Source organism: Oryctolagus cuniculus, chromosome 11 (assembly GCF_051225735.1).
Source record: "Oryctolagus cuniculus isolate XC-2025 breed Fujian yellow rabbit chromosome 11, ASM5122573v1, whole genome shotgun sequence".
NCBI lineage: Eukaryota > Metazoa > Chordata > Mammalia > Lagomorpha > Leporidae > Oryctolagus > Oryctolagus cuniculus.
Genome location: NC_142877.1, coordinates 106,199,050 through 106,219,197, shown reverse-complemented (window position 1 = coordinate 106,219,197; position 20,148 = coordinate 106,199,050). Strand labels below are relative to the sequence as shown.

The 20,148-nt window shown below is 40.5% G+C and overlaps 1 protein-coding gene across 6 annotated transcripts in view; it reads left to right on the top strand.

Annotated features, from left to right (window-relative positions):
• The window catches only part of C11H12orf42 (chromosome 11 C12orf42 homolog), a 195,051-nt gene extending 182,432 nt beyond the window's left edge, over nt 1-12,619 (top strand). For 3 of the 6 annotated variants that reach the window (XM_070052780.2, XM_089307572.1, XM_089307573.1), the window contains 2 exons: nt 7,058-7,432; nt 12,036-12,619. In XM_070052780.2, the coding sequence (XP_069908881.2) occupies nt 7,058-7,432; nt 12,036-12,466 (806 nt within the window). In that variant the 3' untranslated portion in view covers nt 12,467-12,619. The remainder of the gene's footprint in view (nt 1-7,057; nt 7,433-12,035) is intronic. The other 3 variants (XM_089307574.1, XM_089307576.1, XM_089307575.1) reach the window with 2 other exon arrangements.
• The last annotated feature ends 7,529 nt before the right edge of the window (nt 12,620-20,148 follow it).

Sequence of the window (20,148 nt, the reverse complement as noted above, 5' to 3'; positions counted from 1 at the left end):
GACGTACTTTGGAAATTTATATTCATTAAATAAAAGAAAAAAAAAAAAAAAGTTTGCTATCCGACCTAGGTTTCCTAACCCGAGTCACGGCACCATTATGTCGCTCCCCCTCTTCGTGGAGGAACGACACTAAGCCCTGCCTGGGCTTCATATCCGAGTCACGGCACCATTATGTCGCTCCCCCTCTTCGTGGAGGAACGACACAGGACCCTGCGCTGTTCTTTCTGTCTGCTCGGCCCTCCCCGGGTTTGCTGCTGGTTCTTCCCGGGTTGGCTACTATCCCTTCCACCTCCGTGGAAGGGCAGTTCCCCCTGGCCACATTCCCCACTTCCGCAGGGGAGCAGCACACCGCCGGCCGGCTTTCTCGGGGGCTGCACGGGTTCCCTTAGATGTTCCCCATAGATGTTCCTGGTGCATGCCGTCTCTCTCCTCCTTTATAGTCCTCCTCCGCCAATCCCAACTCGGCTGCCCACACGCCGAGTACGCTGCTCTCCTCCAATCAGGAGCAAGTCCTACAGTTAATTGGTTGAACTGGAGGCAGCTGTGCGGAAGCTGTTTACTTCTCTCCCAGCGCCATATTGTGGGAGAGCAGATGCATAGAATAAGTCTTAATTCCAGTAACTCAGTCTAGTCCGGTTTGCTCCCCACATTTGTCTTTTTCTGTTGAATACGTTAGCGTCTGTCATGATTTATCATGAGCTATCTTGCAGCTCAAAGGGAATGAGAAATTGTTTATGTAAAATACTTTCTGCCCTGAGGTTTTGTACCTTGAAATATCCTGTCTGCCACAATATTTCAGATGAAATTAGTAACAGATGGAAGACCTGTGCAACAAAATTAGAGGCAGAAGTCCTTATACATTAAAGAACTTGAAAAACTTGAAATTTTTTTTTTGGGGGGAGAAGAGACTTTTAACAAAAACAACAACAACAATTACAAAACACGCAAAGGAGTGTCTCAGTATTTAGGAAAAACTGGACCCTTACACAAATAGCCAGAGGTAGTGGGGAGGAACAGCTAAGAATGTAGTTCATTGGGGAAGGCTTACATTGTTTCGAACACTGATTCTGCCAACTTCATTCACTGGACTTGAGCAGAATACTTGATCATCCAAATTTTCATCTATTCTTCTGTACCTTAGAAATAATGCTGTTATAATTTTCTCTGGGAGAAGGCCTGAACAGTAGGACAGAGCATGGCTGGTGGTCAGTACCCAATTTTTGTCAGCTATTACTGTGAATGCTTCATCAAGCGCAGTTCATGTCACTCAACAAGTGAGTATCTTCTGGCATCACCGGCATTGATTCTTTAGTCAAAACTCCAAACTGCCCTCTAGTCCTAAGATCTGGATCCCAATGCCAGCTTCTTCAGTATTTGTCCAGTGGAGTGGATAAGACACTTATTCTTGCTGAGCCTCAGCTCTCCCTCAGAGGAGATGAGGGAGCTGGAGAGTATTTAGGAGGCTTAAATGGACTTTCTGGTGTGAAACCAAGTAGAGTGGAAAGGGATGTCCAATGCTTCATCAGCGGCAGGACCACATCTCTCTCTCTCTCTCTCTCTCTCTCTATATATATATATATATATTTAATATATATTTAAATATATTTATATATATAAAAGCATGCCAGTATCCAAAGAAATGGAAAAGGCCTTCGTGTCCATCCACCAATGAATGGATAAAGAAAATGTGGTATATATACACAATGGGATATTACTCAGCCAAAAAGGGGTGAAATTTTATCATTTGCAACAACATGGATAGAGCCAGATATCATCACGTTAGGTGAAATGAACCAAGCACAGAAAGCCAAATATCATGTATTCTCATTCATAGGTGCAATGTGAAAAATAGGTGATCTTATAGAAATTAAGAATACAATGGCAGTTACCAGAGGCTGCGGAGGGAAGCGGAGAGGAAGGGGTGGGTAAAGATTGAGTGATGGGTATTAGGTTATAGCTGTGTGAAGTGTTATAGCTATATGAAATGTTCACATAGGTGTAACAAGTTCTGGAGTTCTATTGCACAGTAGGCTGACTATAGATAATGTACTGAATATTTTTCTTAAAACCTGGAAGATAGGATTTTGAATGCTTTCACTATAAATGGTAAATGCTTGAAAGGATAAATATCTTTATTTTGATTGGATATTACACAACATATACATGCAATACAATATCACATAATACCCCATAAATATGCACAATTTTATATGTCTATAAAATTTTAAATAAAATTAAAATAATAAAGAGGGAAAGAGAAAGCAAGCAAGCAGACAAGCATGTCAGGTATTCTCTGATGTGTAGCCAGGGATGACAAATACTGAATTAGACTCGAGATGTATCATCTAACAAAAACCCTGGACTTTAAATCATGAACTTGATGTTGGCTCCAGTCTTGTCACTAACTGTGGTGGTAAATTTTAAACAAAAATTAAAAAAGATGAAAAGTGATTGCAGATTGCCAAAGGGTTCTCCATTTCCAGCCATTTCTGTTTCTGATTATTTAATTCCAAAACAACTTGTTGTTCTATTAATTCAGGCTTCCTTGTGGCTGTATCTTAGCAGAAATTTGAAAGTCACTAAGCAGTCTGTGAAACTGGAAGGATCAGGTTTTCTGTGTTCAAGTTCAATTTTTACTATAAATTATCTGGTCCACTTAGTCCCCAAATGATCACTCCTATTTGCCTAATTGATGTTTATTCACTGGGGTAGTACCTAGTACTTGGCAGAAGCTCAATAAATGCTGGTTGGCTAACTGAATAAGTATGCATAATCACTGCTTATCCCAACATCATACGTGGTGGCTTTGGTAATACTCCTAATATATACATGCATACATAGGTTTTTATATATGAAGCCTGTTTATGTTGAAGGTTTGGGCTGGGCTCAGCCTCAGGTGACATTGTTTCTTTTAACCCATAGTTTCTGGGATGCGAAGATGTGCAAAGTGCCTCAGGTCTTCCATCCTTTTCTAGATGTTTGAATAAAAGAACAAGAGGAGGTCAGATGTTGTTGATTCTTGTTTGTTTTCTTTTGGGATCAAGAGACTCAACGCTACTGTTTTGAAAGATTCTAGCTGTTTCTGTGCATTTTGCGTAGCATTTCCAATTCTGGGCTTTAAGACAAAATGGAACAACCAAGCGAAAATGAAAATCTCAATCTAAAATGCTGGAGGTAGACCAGATTTCTAGGGTTTTACAATCTGCCTTTGCACAGGGCTTGCAAATGCATGCCTACTGTTCCAAGCAGAATGTTTATAAAATCATGTTCTGAAGTGAAGACGTTAAGAAGAGAGATAAGTGATGGTATGGCTTTTAGAACACTGGCCATAGACCAAGGGCACAAACTGGCGGCCAATGATGGAGTAGTTGTGTTTTGCATCTCAAACACTGTGTATTTTAAGAATGAATGTTACCAACATTAAAACAAAATTCTGTTTCTCTTGAAAATCCAGATATATTGTCTATAGTGAACCCACATTTCCTTATGACAGTGAAAGAATCCGAGAGGCATGTGGTCTCTTCACTGGGACATACAATCTCAGACCATCCCTGCTTGGCCCTTCTGTTATTTTGTCATCTACCTGGGCCAGGAAGAATTTTCTTTGTTCCACCCTCTGCAGAGTTGTGTTTTAGGAGGACTGTGGCCTGGCAACTAGCATCGTCAGCACCCTCTTTACCATTTAAAGCCTTGTACCCAGGGACTAACTATGTGCCTAATAACTGCACCAGTTGATAGACCTTGGTATAAGTTCTTCCACACAGTGAAACTCAAAATAGCTAATCTCTTCCTTCTCCCATTCCACACTCATAACCTCTTGGTTTGCCTTCTGCTCTATTCTCCAAATCCAGATGCCCTATTTTTTTTTTTTAATGAAAAGGGCTGCTATTAAGACACTGTGCCAAAAAATGACCTAAATGAAAGATCTCTGTGAGTGAGACCCCAGTGGAGAGAACAGGCCATCAAAGAAGGAGGTACCTTTCTCTGAAGGGAGGAGAGAACTTCCACTTTGATTATGGCCTTGTCTAAATAAAGTTGGAGTTGGTGAACTCAAGAGGCTTCCATAGCCTTGGCAGCTCATGACAAGAGCCTCAGGTGATTACTGACGTCATAAATAAGAGTGTCAATTGTTAAGTCAACAACAGGAGTCACTGTGCACTTACTCCCCATGTAGGATCTCTGACGTAATGTGTTTTACTATGTGAATTAAGGGTAAAACCAGTCTTCAAACAGTACTTTATACTTTGTGTGTCTATGTGGGTTCAGTCTGTTGAAATCTTTACTTAGTATATACTAAGTTGATCTTCTGTATATAAAGATAATTAACAATGAATCATGATGAAGAATGGGATGGGAGAGGGAGTGGAGGATGGGATGGTTTGTGGTTGGGAGGGTGATTGTGGGGGGAAAATCACTATAATCCAAAAGTTATACTTTCAAAATTTATATTTATGAGATAAAAGCTTTCTAAAAAGTAAAATAAAAAAAAGAATTCCTCTGAATGACATTTGTAATTTGGATCTACTGTGGGTATATTAGTTTTCTAGAGATGCTGTAACAAAATGGGTGCAGGCATTTATTTCCTCAGTTCTAGAGGCCAGAAGTCCCCAGATCCAGGTGCAGCATTTCTGGCTTCCTCTGGAAGTACTGAGGAAGAATAGACTCAGTGCCTTTCTGTTGGTCTCTGGTTGCTGGCAGTCAGATGTCTTCCTTGGCTTGCACACGCATCCCTCCAACCTCTGCTTCCCTCACACCATACCAATACTTCTGTGTCCAAGTCTCTGGAACTTGTATGAGGACACCAGTTATGTTTGATGAAGGCCTACCACACTGATCTCATCTTAACCTGATTACATCTGCAAAGACCTCACTTGCAATTACACTCACAGGGACAGGGGGTAAGGACTTCAACATATCAACATATAACATTTAACGGAACAAAATTTATCCCATAACAAATTAGGTCACTTAGAAATACCATCAGCCCAATGGCCTCCTGCAAGCTACCTTTCAGTTATCCAAAGAAGTCTCCTCAACACCACATGCAGTCAGATCCCTACCTCCCAGAAGTTTCTCCTTCTTCATCCTGCTTTGTAATTAGGTGAAAACCATCTGAGTAAATGAATTCACAGTAAGGAATGGGAAGCTGCGTTGATTCTTCAAGTTTACCTTCATTATCTCATCAAAGGTGTTTTCTGGATTATAAGCTTAATATTTATCCAGTGCACAATATTCGGACATTGCATAAAAATTACCCAGAATTTGAACTATACCACCCAGAAATAAATTTTATTTGATTTATTTTCTTCCAGCTTTTATTCTTTGCATTTTAAACATAAAATGGTATAATTGTATATATCTTTATATTTATTATGTGGTTTCCTATATAAACTATATTTTACTGTGTAGTAATATTAATACAAAATATTTTCTGTTTTCCATATACTATGTACTATTGTAAGCACTTTATGTGCATTATCTAATATATTGCTTATTATATCCCTACAAAGTAGGTGTGATTAGTCCTACTTTATGAAGGAGAAACAGAAGTGGGATAAACCCTAGAAAAATTTCCAGACTACATTGAGGAATCTGAAGAGTTAGGATTCAAGCCCAGGTCTTCCAACTACAGTTTTTTCACTAATGCTTGTATAATGAGTCACACTTCATTATTTTCATGGAAAAGAGTATCTCAAAATGAATAGAAATTAAGAAATAAATAAAAAATAAAGGCAAGTAGATCTTATCTTCTCACCCTCTTCACAATACTCCTGTTCCAATGATTTCAAATACTTATCCTAAATATTCTCACACATACCTACATACACACACACACACACACATCCCTTTATATCATCCATTAAATTTTACATTTTAGGAAGTTATCATTTGCCATTTCTCTCTTCTCCTCATAACCAATCCAGGCCATTTTTTTCTTCTTAGGTAGCTTTTTCAAAGCATCTCCCCCAGGTCACTATTGTCGGTGTTTAAATGCTCATTAATATTTTTGACTGTTGAGTACTCTTTCTGTTGAGGAGTTAGTAATGTTGATATCAACGGTTCAAGTTTATGCTGTAGGTAACATTTTCTCAATTGAAGTGATTAGACAAAGGAACCCAGCTCAATGTCTAGATAAGAATCAGATTAGGAGGCACAGCTTTACTTTAGGGTATGTACAGCATTCAGAGCACTATTAAACTGGGATTGATTTTTACTTTCTAAAAGTGCTTCAGGTAGAGTGTATTGAGATCTGGATTCAAGTTCTAACTCTGCTAATTAGTATGTGTGTGACCTTGGACAAGCTCCCTGCTCTAAGCTTGTATTTACTTCCAAGGGCCACTGTAACAGTGGGTGGCATAAAAGAACAGAATTTTATTCTGTCAGCTATGAAGGCTAAAAGTCTCAGACTGCTGTTGCCAGAGCTGTGATGCCTTGGAAGCCTCCAGGAGGTTCCCTTCTTGCCTCTTCCACCCCTGCTTCCTGGCTGTGGCCTCATATCGCTAATCCCTGCTTCTATTGTCCTGTGGCTCTGTGTCTTCCCATGCTATTCCTTTATGTTTCTCAGTTTTCTTGGCTTACAAAGACACAAGATGTATTGGGTTAGGGCTTACTCTAATCATTTCTGACCATATTGTAACTCAGTTAAATCTTCAAAGACCCTATGTCCAAATAAGGTCACATGCACAGGAACCGGGGGTAGAACTGCAACATATCTTTTGGAGGGATACCATTCAATCTATAACACTCAAACAAGCATTATGAATGGTGAGATGGAGACAATAATGTTATCTACTAGCTATGGTTCTTCTGAATACTAACAGCAAACACATCCAGAGTCTCACACAAAAACATTTTCAATGTTTTTTTACCTCCCTTTCCAGACTTTTCCTTGCTGTCCCAAGCAGCTACCCCAGTCCCTGTTTTCATTGTTATTTCTGTTTGCTCAGGGTAGACACAAACAAAATTCACATGTTACTGGATTTCACCATCGCTGCCATTAATTTAGTAGGTGATATTTCAATTCATTCTTTGAAGCTAATGTCTTTATGTTTTACAGTACTCCCAGATAGTGCTCAGAGTCCAGTGGCGTTTAAAAGACTGCTTTGCACTCGCCAGTACATAATCCCCAGGTCTCCTGTAAGTACATCTTCCTTTGACGATGAAAACTATGGAGAATCCTGTCCCACCCCAACACCATCCAGTGAAAGGGATGAGGTCCCACCGAGCTTCACTGTTGGAGGAAAAATTAACAGGCCAAACAGAAGAGTATCTAACCAGGCCTGGAGCAGTCCATTTTTGGAACAGCAAATGGCAAAAAAGCCTGTTCTACCACACTCAGTAAATCCCATTCACCTGGAGGCTGTGGGTATACATTTCAAAAGACACAGGAAACCTCAAAACCAGTCCTTGGACAGATCCAAAGGAGATTCTGGTAGGTATCACATTGTGGTTCTTCTTGTTTCAACTGTTGACATTGTGTTTATAGCTACAATATAAACAGAAAAATTATAAACTCCATGGTAAGTCCTATTCTAGAAAGCCCCCAAAGAACCATATCACTGTGTCCTTAATGAAATTTTACTGTTGATAGTCATTGTGCATGTGTAAGTTCATGACAGGCTATTTGATGATTCAGGTATTGTAGCAAATAATAATCACAGTTGTTATCATCATCATCATCATCACTATCACCATCATCCTCCTCCTCCTCATTCCAGTCTCTATTTGCTAAGGTCTCTGATGTGCCAGACACTGTGCTGAGCCTATGGTATTACTTTATGAAATCCTCAAATACCACTCAGGCAGGTAATATCATTATCCCCATTTTACAGATAATGAAGCCAGGAATTTATAGCACAAAATATGCATTGGATAAAGAAGTGGCTCAGAACTGTATGTCCTGATAGGAAGAATGATTAAAAGTAAGGCAATAGCCCAGATGGAATGAGGTTTGGAACCAAGAAGACTTGAGTTCAACTCTTACTGCTCTCCTATCTCACTTCTCTGGCCATGGTCAAGTCCCATTAATGTTCTTTGAGCTCAGTTTTTCATCCGCAAACTAATGACAAGTATTGCTTTGCGCAGATGTTGTAATTAGAGGGTTGAAGTACAGTTCTTCAGACATAGTAGGGACTGAATTGTGGTAGTGTTCAGACTGGAGGAGGGAAAATGTGAGTAAAAAAATGTATCTCTCCAAGTGTTCTAGGCACTGTCATGTACAAGAAGGTGTTATGTAGCCTTTTCAAAGGGCGTTGGCTAACAGAAGGAGGGGAGGATTTCACTCGATATAAAGAGGGTTTTGTGTTTGTTTTTAAAGTAGAGAACATACTAGTTGGCCTAGAAGTGCTAAGGCAGGGACTGGGAAACCTGCCAGGACGGCAGAGTCCGAGATAACTTCCTTTCTGGGAGGCTGGACCTGATGATAGGAAGCAGGTGATGCTGTTTGCCTAACAAGCCTCATTTTGTAGAAGGCAATTGGCTAAACTCTGACTTCGCACCCTCGGTTTTGGCTTTTGGAACTGTTATTTTCCCACGGTTTACGTGCAGAGTCTGAGCCCGATCGTCTGGAGCCCTTCATTGTGACTGCAGTTCTGAGCGTTCCTATGTTAACTACAGTTCCAAATTTGAGAATAAACTGAGGTTCTTGGGTATTGAGCACTTACTATGGACCCGATGCTTAACATTTCATCATGTTCTCACCCAGAGAGTTCACTAGTCTCCTTCTTCACTATCTTCAACTCTTTATGGAAATGTCACCTCCTTGGTCTTTCCTACTCTGCTTTATTTTTCTCCTTGTGATTTCATTCCAGATGCCACTTGTAAATTTGTTCATTTGCTTATTAGTCTACTTTCCCCTCCTTTTCCCACCCTCTCCCCCTCCCCAACAACTAGAATGTAAGTTCTGTGACTGCAGGGATATTGTCTGTCTTACTCCCTTCCATATCGCCAGTGTCGGGGATTCTGCCAAGCACAGAAGAGGCACTCACATGTTAATGAGTGAGCAAGTGAATGCACACTGAATCTCACTCGTAGCCCTGTCAGGAGGTGATACAGCCTCAGGTTTCAGGTGAGGACAGAGATTGTCTGGTCAGGCCATGAGCCAGGACTTGAGTCTAGGATGGCTTGACCGCACAGTTATTTCATTAAACCACACTGCCCTTCAAGTGTAGTTTGCTGCAGAATGCAATGTTACCATGTTGCTTTCAGGGGAGAAACTTTTATTCTTTAGCCCAAAACAGAATAGCATATTCTGTTAATGTCCTATTCTAGGTTAATGTCCTATTACTCCAAATTCCACAACCACATTCACTTTCTTTTTTTTTTAATGCAAAACAAATTTTTTAACTTTTATTTAATGAATATAAATTTCCAAAGTACAGCTTATGGATTACAATGGCTTCCCCCCCATAACGTCCCTCCCACCCGCAACTCTCCCCTTTCCTACTCCCTCTCCCCTTCCATTCACATCAAGATTCATTTTCGATTCTCTTTATATACAGAAGATCAGTTTAGTATACATTAAGTAAAGATTTCAACAGTTTGCTCCCACACAGAAACATAAAGTGAAAAATACTGTTTGGGTACTAGTTATAGCATTAAATCTCAATGTACAGCACACTAAGGACAGAGATCCTACATGAGGAGTAAGTGCATAGTGACTCCTGTTGTTGACTTAACAAATTGACACTCTTGTTTATGGTATCAGTAATCACCCTAGGCTCTTGTCATGAGTTGCCAAGGCTATGGAAGCCCCCTGAGTTCACTGACTCTGATTATATTTAGACAAGGCCATGATCAAAGAGGAAGTTCTCTCCTCCCTTCAGAGAAAGGTACCTCCTTCTTTGATGACCCGTTCTTTCCACTGGGATCTCACTCGTGCAGATCTTTCATTTAGGTTTTTTTTTTCCCAAAGGGACAAATACCACATGTTCTCCTTGATAGGTGACAACTAACTGAGCACCAAAAAGGAAACCTGTTAAAGCGAAATGAACACTATGAGAAACGGTGACTTGATCAGCCCTCACCCTGACTGTTGATGAACAACTTAATATGTTATCCCTCTTAGTATTTTTTTTGTTTGTTCTACTTAATACTTTTGGTTGAATACTGTCATCAATACACAATTATTCTTAAGTGCTGAAACTTAACTGAAAAGTGATTGCTGTTAAATATAAGAGTGGGAATAAGAGAGGGAAGAGATGTGCAATTCGGGACATGCTCAAGCTGACTTACCTCAAACGGTAAAGTTAGAAACATACCGGGGGATTCCAATTCAATCCCATCAAGGTGGCATGTACCAATGCCATCTCACTAGTCCCAGTGATCAATTTCTGTTCACAATTGATCATAATGATAGGACTAAGAACTGAAGGGATCACATAAACAAGAAAAGTGTCTGCAAATACTAGCTGATAGAATAAAAAAGGGAGAGAACGATCCAACATGGGAAGTGAGATACACAGCAGACCCACAGAATGGCAGATGTCCTAAACAGCACTCTGGCCTCAGAATCAGCCCTTAAGGCATGTGGATTCGGCTGAAAAGCCCATGATAGTATTTCAGGCATGGAAAGCCAGGACACTCTGGGGGGAAAAAAAACCCACATTCACTTTCTATGGTGAATTCTTCTCACACTGAATATTGATGTCAGTGAATGGATAGTGTGCCAAGGCTGGAAATCTAAATTAACAAACAGCTATTGTGCATCTAATTTTCTCAAAGCAATGAATTTGTAAACTTTCATTTACTTGAATATATTGAAATACCATTATACCCTTGTTTGAGGAAATGATTTTTGCAGGAGAAATCAAATTCACTGATTTTTTTTCCTTTTGGCTTGTTTAGGTATATTGAGTGTGTGCAATGAAAGTTGTCCAATACATACCAGGCATAGAGCACTGGGTGATGAGCTAATTACTCAGGGATAGACTGTTTTTGATATCAACTATTAGTAAGGAACTGTGCATTTTAATTCTTTTACATTTTTTTTTTCTTAATTTCACATGATCCTGTGTGTAGTTCCAAATATTCCACACATCTACATGTTATTCAAAACTTTAACAACTTGTAGGGGCCTAGCAATTAAGATAGCTGTTAAGATGCCTACGTTTGATTTCCAGTCCTGGTTCTCAGTTCCAGCTTCTTGCTATGCAGACAGATGGTGACGGCTCAAGTCCTTGTGTCTGTGCCATTCATTTGGCAGACCTGGATTGAATCCCAGGCTCCCAGCTTTTGACCCAGCTCAGTCATTGCAGGCATTTGGAGGAGTGAACCAGTGGTTGAAAGCTGTCGCTGTCTCTTAAATAAAGTTTTAAAAAGTATAAAAAAACCTGTAGAAAATGATTTATAGCATGTAAATTATCAGTTGGCTTCTGAAGAATTAGATTTTAATTTGTGCTGTCAATGGGCAGAATTTCTCAAATAAAAATGTCAATATTATATGTATCATGTATATAGATATATATGTATACATATATGTATCATGTCTATATATATGAAAATGCAAGTCTTGGCTGTATTGTAAAATTGGCACATCTTTTATATGAAAAATGTATTTGATTTGGCATATTACCGGTTTGCAATTTCTGATAAAAGCCACGAAGTAATGCCTCTTGGATTTTTAAAATTTCATTTTATTTGGGGTGGGGGGCGGAAGGATGGAGGGAAGCAGAAAAAAGACAGCCAGGGTTTGTGTGTTTGGGTGGTTGGGTGGGGCGGTTCTTCCACGGCTGGTTCGCTCCCCAAATGCGTGCAGTAGCCAGGCCAGATGCCCAGACATCAAATCGGATCTCCCCTGTGAGAGGTGGAGACCCAGCTACCCAAGCCATCACCTGCTACTTCCCAGGGTGCTCATGAGCCGGACGCTGGAAATGGAAGCAGAGCAGAGGAATGCATTTGTCCCTCTCTTCTTGTATTACAGATGTTGACTTCTCAAACACCCACTGCTCAGGAGAGGCTTTGTATAGGACCCCAGTTGGGGCAGTGCGGTCCATCCTGTCCACCGAGTGCCAATGCTGCCTTTCTCTGCCTTCCAGGGCCAGCTGCGAGACCTTTCACTGCCATCAGCCTCTGCGGGAACCACGGCCCCTTCGCCCAGCAGAGCGTCTGGCGGAGCTGCTCCGACCCGGAGCTGGAGGGGAGGGTGGCCGCCCCGGCACACCGGGATGTCCACAGCCGGCTCCTCGGCGTGCACGGAAGCGCAGTCAGAGGGGGCGCGGTTGCCATGGCGCCGGAGACGCTCCCGAAGCATCCTCCGGCCTTGGAGGAGAGGCGGCCGAGGGCCGACTCCGCCCTCCGGGGCAGCCTGGCAGGAGCGCCCCTTCTGCTCGCGGGCGCTTCCACTCCTTTCCCCTCCAAGAGGTTAATCAAGGTTTGCTCCTCGGCACCCCCCCGCCCGTCCCGGGGTTTCCATACGGCTTGTTCACAGGCCCTTTCCAGGCCGGTGGTGAATGCTCAGCTCCATTGACCGCTGCGAGGGGATTGTTCGGCGAGAGCTGCCCATCCTCAAATCAATGCGGGCCCAGAACAACAGAAAGGGCCTCAGATGTACTGGTTTCCACAGAACCATTGTTAGGCTTTTGTGAAGCATTTTTGAACCTAATAAATAATGTCAAAAGTCTCTATCGCATCCAAAAATGTTCCTTTGGAAGCATTCCTAATAGTAGTTTTGTTCTGCGGTGTCATCCGGTGTTAGGAATAATGCGAGCCTCGCCGCGGGAAGGGGCTGCCTCGCGTGCCACTTTGCAGCGTGCCTCTCGGGCTGCCAGGACACCTCGCTGTGTTTTGCTTCCGCAGGTAAAGGGTTTCACTTGCCAGCTCCGGCTTTGGTGTAAGGATGTTTTCTAAGGGCCGGCTGTTCGAATTTCTAAACAGAGGTTGGGGCAACAGAATGGAGCGCCTGTAATTTAATAGTTAACATGAAATTGGAGGATTCCTCATGTGCAGCGAGGGTAATTCTTCCGCCTGTTTGAAGGCTTTTATGTCCGAAACCTGAAGCTCGATCCTCGTTGGAGGCCCATTTGAAACACTTGGGACTAAGTTTAATGTGAAAGAGATTCTGAATTTTCCGATTTGTAATAGAAAATACTGCAGCAGCTTAGAGAATGCATTATCAAACCAGTCGTTTCGGACAATATTTTGACTCTGCTTAACAGCTTAACATAGCTGTTTTTCACTGTGATGTAATGTTGAAGCCAACTTTATCCAGTGATTTTTATCAGATTTATATTTTTCTTTTTAATATATATATTTTTAATACTCAGTAACGGAAATCAATGTGACCAATACTTATACATCCAGATGCAGTGTTGCGCTCAAATTCCTAGCAATTTTCCTGCAGGATTAGAGTCATGATTTTATACATGCAGGTTTTAAAAACTTACTGCATTAGAGTTTTTTCCCCCCTTTGGATAAAATTAAGTATATCATGACTACACTTATGACACCATGTGTCTCAAGTCCAAATGTAAGTCTCAGAGCTTTAATAGGAATGAAGTGTTGTCAGCAGTAAATGCCAACACTTTAGAATCTGCTCACTTCTTTGAAGACTAGTTAATTTCTTTGCATGTTAACCATGACTAGTAGTAATGTGTTTTTTTTTTTTTTTTTTTTTTTTTTTTTAAACTTTTATTTAATGTATATAATTTTCCAAAGTACGACTTATGGATTACAATGGCTTCCCCCCCATACCGTCCCTCCCACCCACAACCCTCCCCTTTCCCACTCCCTCTCCCCTTCCATTCACATCAAGATTCATTTTCGATTATCTTAATATACAGAAGATCAGCTTAGTATACATTAAGTATGGATTTCAACAGTTTGCTCCCACACAGAAACATAAAGTGAAAAATAATAGATGATTTTTTTTTTTAAATGATGATGAAATCAGAGCAGACCTATTGTCATGTTTAATCCCAGTGAGAGTCAAGTTGGGAATTGATAATTTCTTTTTTTCTTTTCTTTTTTTTTTTTTACAGAAGATCAGTTTAGTATGCATTAAGTAAAGATTTCAACAGTTTGCACCCCCATAGAAACACAAAGTGAAATATATTGTTTGAGTACTCGTTATAGCATTAAATCTCAATGCACAGCACATTAAGGATAGAGATCCTACATGAGGAGTAAGTGCACAGTGACTCCTGTTGTTGACTTTACCAATTGACACTCCTGTCTATGGCATCAGTAATCTCCCTATGCTCCAGTCATGAGTTTCCAAGGCTATGGAAGCCCTCTGAGTTCTCCGACTCTTATCTTGTTTAGACAAGACAAGGTCATAGTCAAAGTGGAGGTTCTCTCCTCCCTTCAGAGAAAGGTACCTCCTTCTTTGATGACCTGTTCTTTCCACTGGGATCTCACTCGCAGAGATCTTTTGCCAGAGTGTCTTGGCTTTCCATGCCTGAAATACTCTCATGAGCTCTTCAGCCAGCTCTGAATGCCTTTAGGGCTGATTCTGAGGCCAGAGTGCTATTTAGGACATCTGCCATTCTATGAGTCTGCTGAGTATCTCACTTCCCATGTTGGATCACTCTCCCCTTTATTTACTCCATCAGTTAGCATTAGGAGGTACTAGACTTGTCTATGTGCTCCCTTAGACTCCCAGTCCCTTCACCATGACCAGCTGTGAACTGAAACTGATCACCTGGAACAGTGAGATGGCATTGGTACATGCCACCTCGATGGGATTGAATTGGAATCCCCTGGTATGCTTCCAACTCCACCACTTGGGGCAAGTCAGCCTGAGCATGTCCCAAATTATACATCTCTTCCCTCTCCCATTCCCACCACCATGTTCAACAGGGATCACATTTCAGTTAATTTTCAACACTTAAGAATAACTGTGCATCAATTACAGATCTAAACCAGTCATATTAAGTAGAACAGATAAAAAAACTACTAAGAGGGATAATGCATTAAGTTGTTCATTAACATTCAGGGCCATGCTGATCAAGCCACCATTTCCCATAGTGTCCACCTCACTCCAACAGGTTTCCCTCTTGGTGTTCAGTCAGTCGTCACCGATCAGGGAGAACATATGGTATTTGTCCCTTTGGGACTGGCTTACTTCACTCAGCATGATGTGTTCCAGATTCCTCCATTTTGTTGCAAATGACTGGATTTCGTTGTTTCTTACTGCGGTATAGTATTCTAAAGAGTACATATCCCATAATTTCTTTATCCAGTCTATCGTTGATGGGCATTTAGGTTGGTTCCAGGTCTTAGCTATTGTGAATTGAGCTGCAATAAACATTAGGGTGCAGACCTCTTTTTTGTTTGCCAATTTAAATTCCTTTGGGTAAATTCCAAGGAGTGGGATGGCTGGGTCGAACGGTAGGGTTATATTCAGGTTTCTGAGGAATCTCCAGACTGACTTCCATAGTGGCTTGACCAGTTTGCATTCCCACCAACAGTGGGTTAGTGTCCCTTTTTCCCCACATCCTCGCCAGCATCTGTTGTTGGTAGATTTCTGCATGTGAGCCATTCTAACCGGGGTGAGGTGAAACCTCATTGTGGTTTTGATTTGCATTTCCCTGATTGCCAATGACCTTGAACATTTTTTCATGTGCCTGCTGGCCATTTGGATTTCCTCTTTTGAAAAATGTCTATTGAGGTCCTTGGCCCATCTCTTAAGTGGGTTGTTGGTTTTGTTTTTGTGGAGTTTCTTGATCTCTTTGTAGATTCTGGTTATTAACCCTTTATCTGTTGCATAGTTTGCAAATATTTTTTCCCATTCTGTCGGTTGTCTCTTCACTCTCCTGACTGTTTCTTTTGCAGTACAGAAACTTCTCAATTTGATGCAATCCCAATAGTTGATTTTGGCTTTGACTGCCTGTGCCTCCCGGGTCTTTTCCAGAAATTCTTTGCCTGTGCCAATATCTTGAAGGGTTTCTCCAATGTTCTCTAGTAACTTGATGGTGTCAGGTCGTAGATTTAGGTCTTTAATCCATGTTGAGTGGATTTTTGTGTAAGGTGTAAGGTAGGGGTCTTGCTTCATGATTCTGCACGTGGAAATCCAATTTTCCCAGCACCATTTATTGAATAGACCGTCCTTGCTCCAGGAATTAGTTTTAAATCCTTGATCAAATATAAGTTGGCTGTAGATGTTTGGGTTGATTTCTGGTGTTTCAATTCTGTTCCATTGGTCTATCCATCTGTTTCTGTACCAGTACCATGCTGTTTTAATTACAACTGCCCTGTAGTATGTCCTGAAATCTGGTATTGTGATGCCTCCGGCTTTGTTTTTGTTGTACAAGATTGCTTTAGCTATTCGAGGTCTCTTGTGCCTCCATATAAATTTCAGCACCATTTTTTCCAGATCTGAGAAGAAGGTCTTCGGTATCTTGATTGGTATTGCATTGAATCTGTAAATTGCTTTTGGGAGAATGGACATTTTGATGATATTGATTCTTCCAATCCATGAGCATGGAAGATTTTTCCATTTCTTGGTATCCTCTTCTATTTCTTTCTTTAAGGTTTTGTAATTTTCATCGTAGAGATCTTTAACGTCTTTGGTTAAGTTTATTCCAAGGTATTTGATTGTTTTTGTAGCTATTGTGAATGGGATTGATCTTAGAAGTTCTTCCTCAGCCATGGCATTGTCTGTGTATACAAAGGCTGTTGATTTTTGTGCATTGATTTTATACCCTGCTACTTTGCCAAACTCTTCTATGAGTTCCAATAGTCTCTTAGTGGAGTTCTTTGGGTCCCCTAAATACAGAATCATGTCATCTGCAAAGAGGGATAGTTTGAGTTCTTCCTTCCCAATTTGTATCCCTTTAATTTCTTTTTCTTGCCTAATAGCTCTGGCTAGAACCTCCAGAACTATATTGAATAGCAGTGGTGAGAGTGGGCATCCCTGTCTGGTACCAGATCTCAGTGGAAATGCTTCCAACTTTTCCCCATTCAATAGGATGTTGGCTGTGGGTTTTTCATAGATTGCTTTGATTGTATTGAGGAATGTTCCTTCCAAACCCAGTTTGCTTAGAGTTTTCATCATGAACGGGTGTTGTATTTTATCAAATGCTTTCTCGGCATCTATTGAGATAATCATATGGTTTTTCTTCTGCAGTCTGTTAATGTGGTGTATCACATTGATTGTCTTGCGCACATTGAACCATCCCTGCATACCAGGGATAAATCCCACTTGGTCTGGGTGGATGATCTTTCTGATGTGTTGTTGCATTCTATTGGCGAGAATTTTATTGAGGATTTTTGCATCTATGTTCATCAGGGATATTGGTCTGTAATTCTCTTTCAGTGCTGCATCTTTTTCCGGCTTAGGAATTAAGGTGATGCTGGCTTCATAGAAAGAATTTGGGAGGACTCCCTCTTCTTCGATTGTTCTGAATAGTTTGAGAAGAATTGGAGTTAGTTCTTCTTTAAACGTCTGGTAGAATTCAGCAGTGAATCCATCTGGTCCTGGGCTTTTCTTTGTTGGGAGGGCCTTTATTACTGTTTCAATTTCTGTCTCAGTTATGGGTCTGTTTAGGTTTTCGATGTCTTCCTGGTTCAATTTAGGCAGGTTGCATGTGTCCAGGAATCTATCCATTTCTGATAGGTTTCCCTGTTTGCTGGCATACAAGTCCTTGTAGTAATTTCTGATGATTCTTTTTATTTCTGTGGTGTCTGTTGTTACATTTCCTTTTTCATCTCTGATTTTATTGATTTGGGTCTTTTCTCTTCTTTTTTTAGTTAGTTGGGCCAATGGGGTGTCAATTTTGTTTATTTTTTCAAAAAACCAGCTCTTCGTTTGGCTGATTTTTTGTAATGTTTTTCTTGATTCAATCCTGTTGATTTCTTCTCTGATTTTAATTATTTCTCTTCTCCTACTAGATTTGGGTCTGATTTGCTGTAGGTTTTCTAGATCCTTGAGGTGAATTGAAAGCTCATCTATTTGGTGTCTTTCCAATTTCTTGATGTAGGCACCTATTGATATAAATTTTCCTCTTAACACTGCTTTTGCTGTGTCCCATAAGTTTTGGTATGTTGTGCTGTTATCCTCATTTACTTCCAGAAAGTTTTTGATTTCTCGTTTAATTTCTTCTATGACCCATTGTTCATTCAGGAGCATGTTGTTCAATCTCCATGTGTTTGCGTGTGCTCTAGGGATTCCTGAGTTACTAATTTCCAACTTCATTCCTTTATGGTCTGAGAAGCTGCATGGTATGATTCTAATTCTTTTGAATTTTCTGAGACTTGCTTTATGGCCTAGTATATGGTCAATCCTAGAGAAGCTTCCATGTACTGCTGAGAAGAATGTAAAATCTTTAGCTGTAGGATTGAAAGTTCTGTATATATCTGTTAGATCCATTTGGGCTATAGTGTCGTTTAAATCTACTGTATCCTTGTTGATCTTCTGTCCGGATGATCTGTCTATTTCTGAGAGTGGAGTATTGAAGTCCCCCAGTACTACTGTATTGGGGTCTAAGTCTCCCTTTAAGTCCGTTAATAAATCTTTTAGATAAACTGGTGCCCTGTAGTTAGGTGCATATACATTGATAATTGTTATATCTTCCTGTTGAATTGATCCCTTAATCATGATATAGTGTCCCTCTTTGTCTCTCTTAACAGTTTTTGTGGTAAAGTTTATGTTGTCCGATATTAAGATGGCTATGCCCACTCTTTTTTCATTTCTGTTGGCATGGTATATCTTTTTCCAGCCTTTCACTTTCAGTCTGTATGGATCTTTGTTGGAAAGATGTGTTTCTTGTAAGCAGCAAATAGATGGGTTTTGTTCCTTAACCCAATCAGCCAATCGGTGTCTTTTAACTGGACAGTTCAGGCCATTCACGTTCAATGTGACTAATGATAAGTGGTAACTTTGCCCTGCCATTTGCCAAAGATAAGTTCTAATATATGCTTTGAATTCCCTGTGATCTTTTGCTGTGAGGTTTCCTTCCTTGGTTTCCTTCCTTTACCTTCTTTCATATTGATGACCGTGTTTCTGTGTTTCTGTGTGTAACACATCTTTAAGCATCTTTTGCAGGGCTGGACGAGTGGCAACAAATTCTTTCAATTTCTGTTTGCAATGAAAAGTCTTTATTTCACCTTCATTCACAAATGATAGCTTTGCAGGATATAATATTCTGGGCTGGCAGTTGTTCTCTCTTAGTACCTGGGCTATATCTCGCCATTCCCTCCTAGCTTTTAGAGTTTCTGATGAGAAGTCAGCTGTGAGTCTGATTGGAGATCCTCTGAGAGTAATCTGACGTTTCTCTCTTGCACATTTTAGGATCTTTTCTTTATGTTTCACTGTGGAGAGTTTAATTACAACGTGTCGTGGTGAGGATCTCTTTTGGTCGTGTTTATTAGGGGTTCTGTGGGCTTCCTGTACTAGGATTTCTCTGTCCTTCTCCAAACCTGGGAAATTTTCTGCTAATATCTCACTAAAAAGGCCTTCTAATCCTTTCTCCCTCTCCATGCCTTCAGGAACTCCTAGAACCCGAATGTTGGGTTTTTTAATAGTATCCTGAAGATTCCCGACAATATGTTTCAGATTTCTAATTTCCTCTTCTTTTCTTTGGTCTGACTGTATCCTTTCCTGTTCTCTGTCTTCTAAGTCCGATATTCTCTCTTCTGCTTCACCCATTCTGTTTGTAAGGCTCTCTATTGTGTTTTTCATTTGATCTATTGAATTCTTCACTTCAGTCACTATCACAGTTTCCTGTTGTACTAGTTGTTTTGTTTCATTTTGATTCCTCCTTAATATTTCATTTTCACGAGAGAGATTTTCTATCTTGTCCATTAAGGATTTGTGTAGTTCCAGAATTTGTTTTTGAGAACTTCTTAATGTTCTTATCAATTTTTTGAGATCTGCTTCTTGCATTTCTTCTATGTCATCATCTTCATAATCTTGAATTGGGGTGTCTTTTTCATTTGAGGGCGTCATGGTGACTTCCTTGTTTTTATTACCTTGGTTTTTGCGTTTGTTATTTGGCATATTGGAGATATTTGGTTTCTTCACTGTGGTGCTTTTTCTTGTTATACTATGACTCTAGATTAAGTGGACTATCTGTTTTTGATGGAGCCTTAGGGCTTGAGATGGGTGTGGCCTGAGAGCTCTGTTTGTTGTGCCAAAGGTGACACTCCCAGGTTAGGCGTGGTAAATCTCTCTCTCTCTCTCTTTTTTTTTTTTTTTTTGATTCAAAAGGG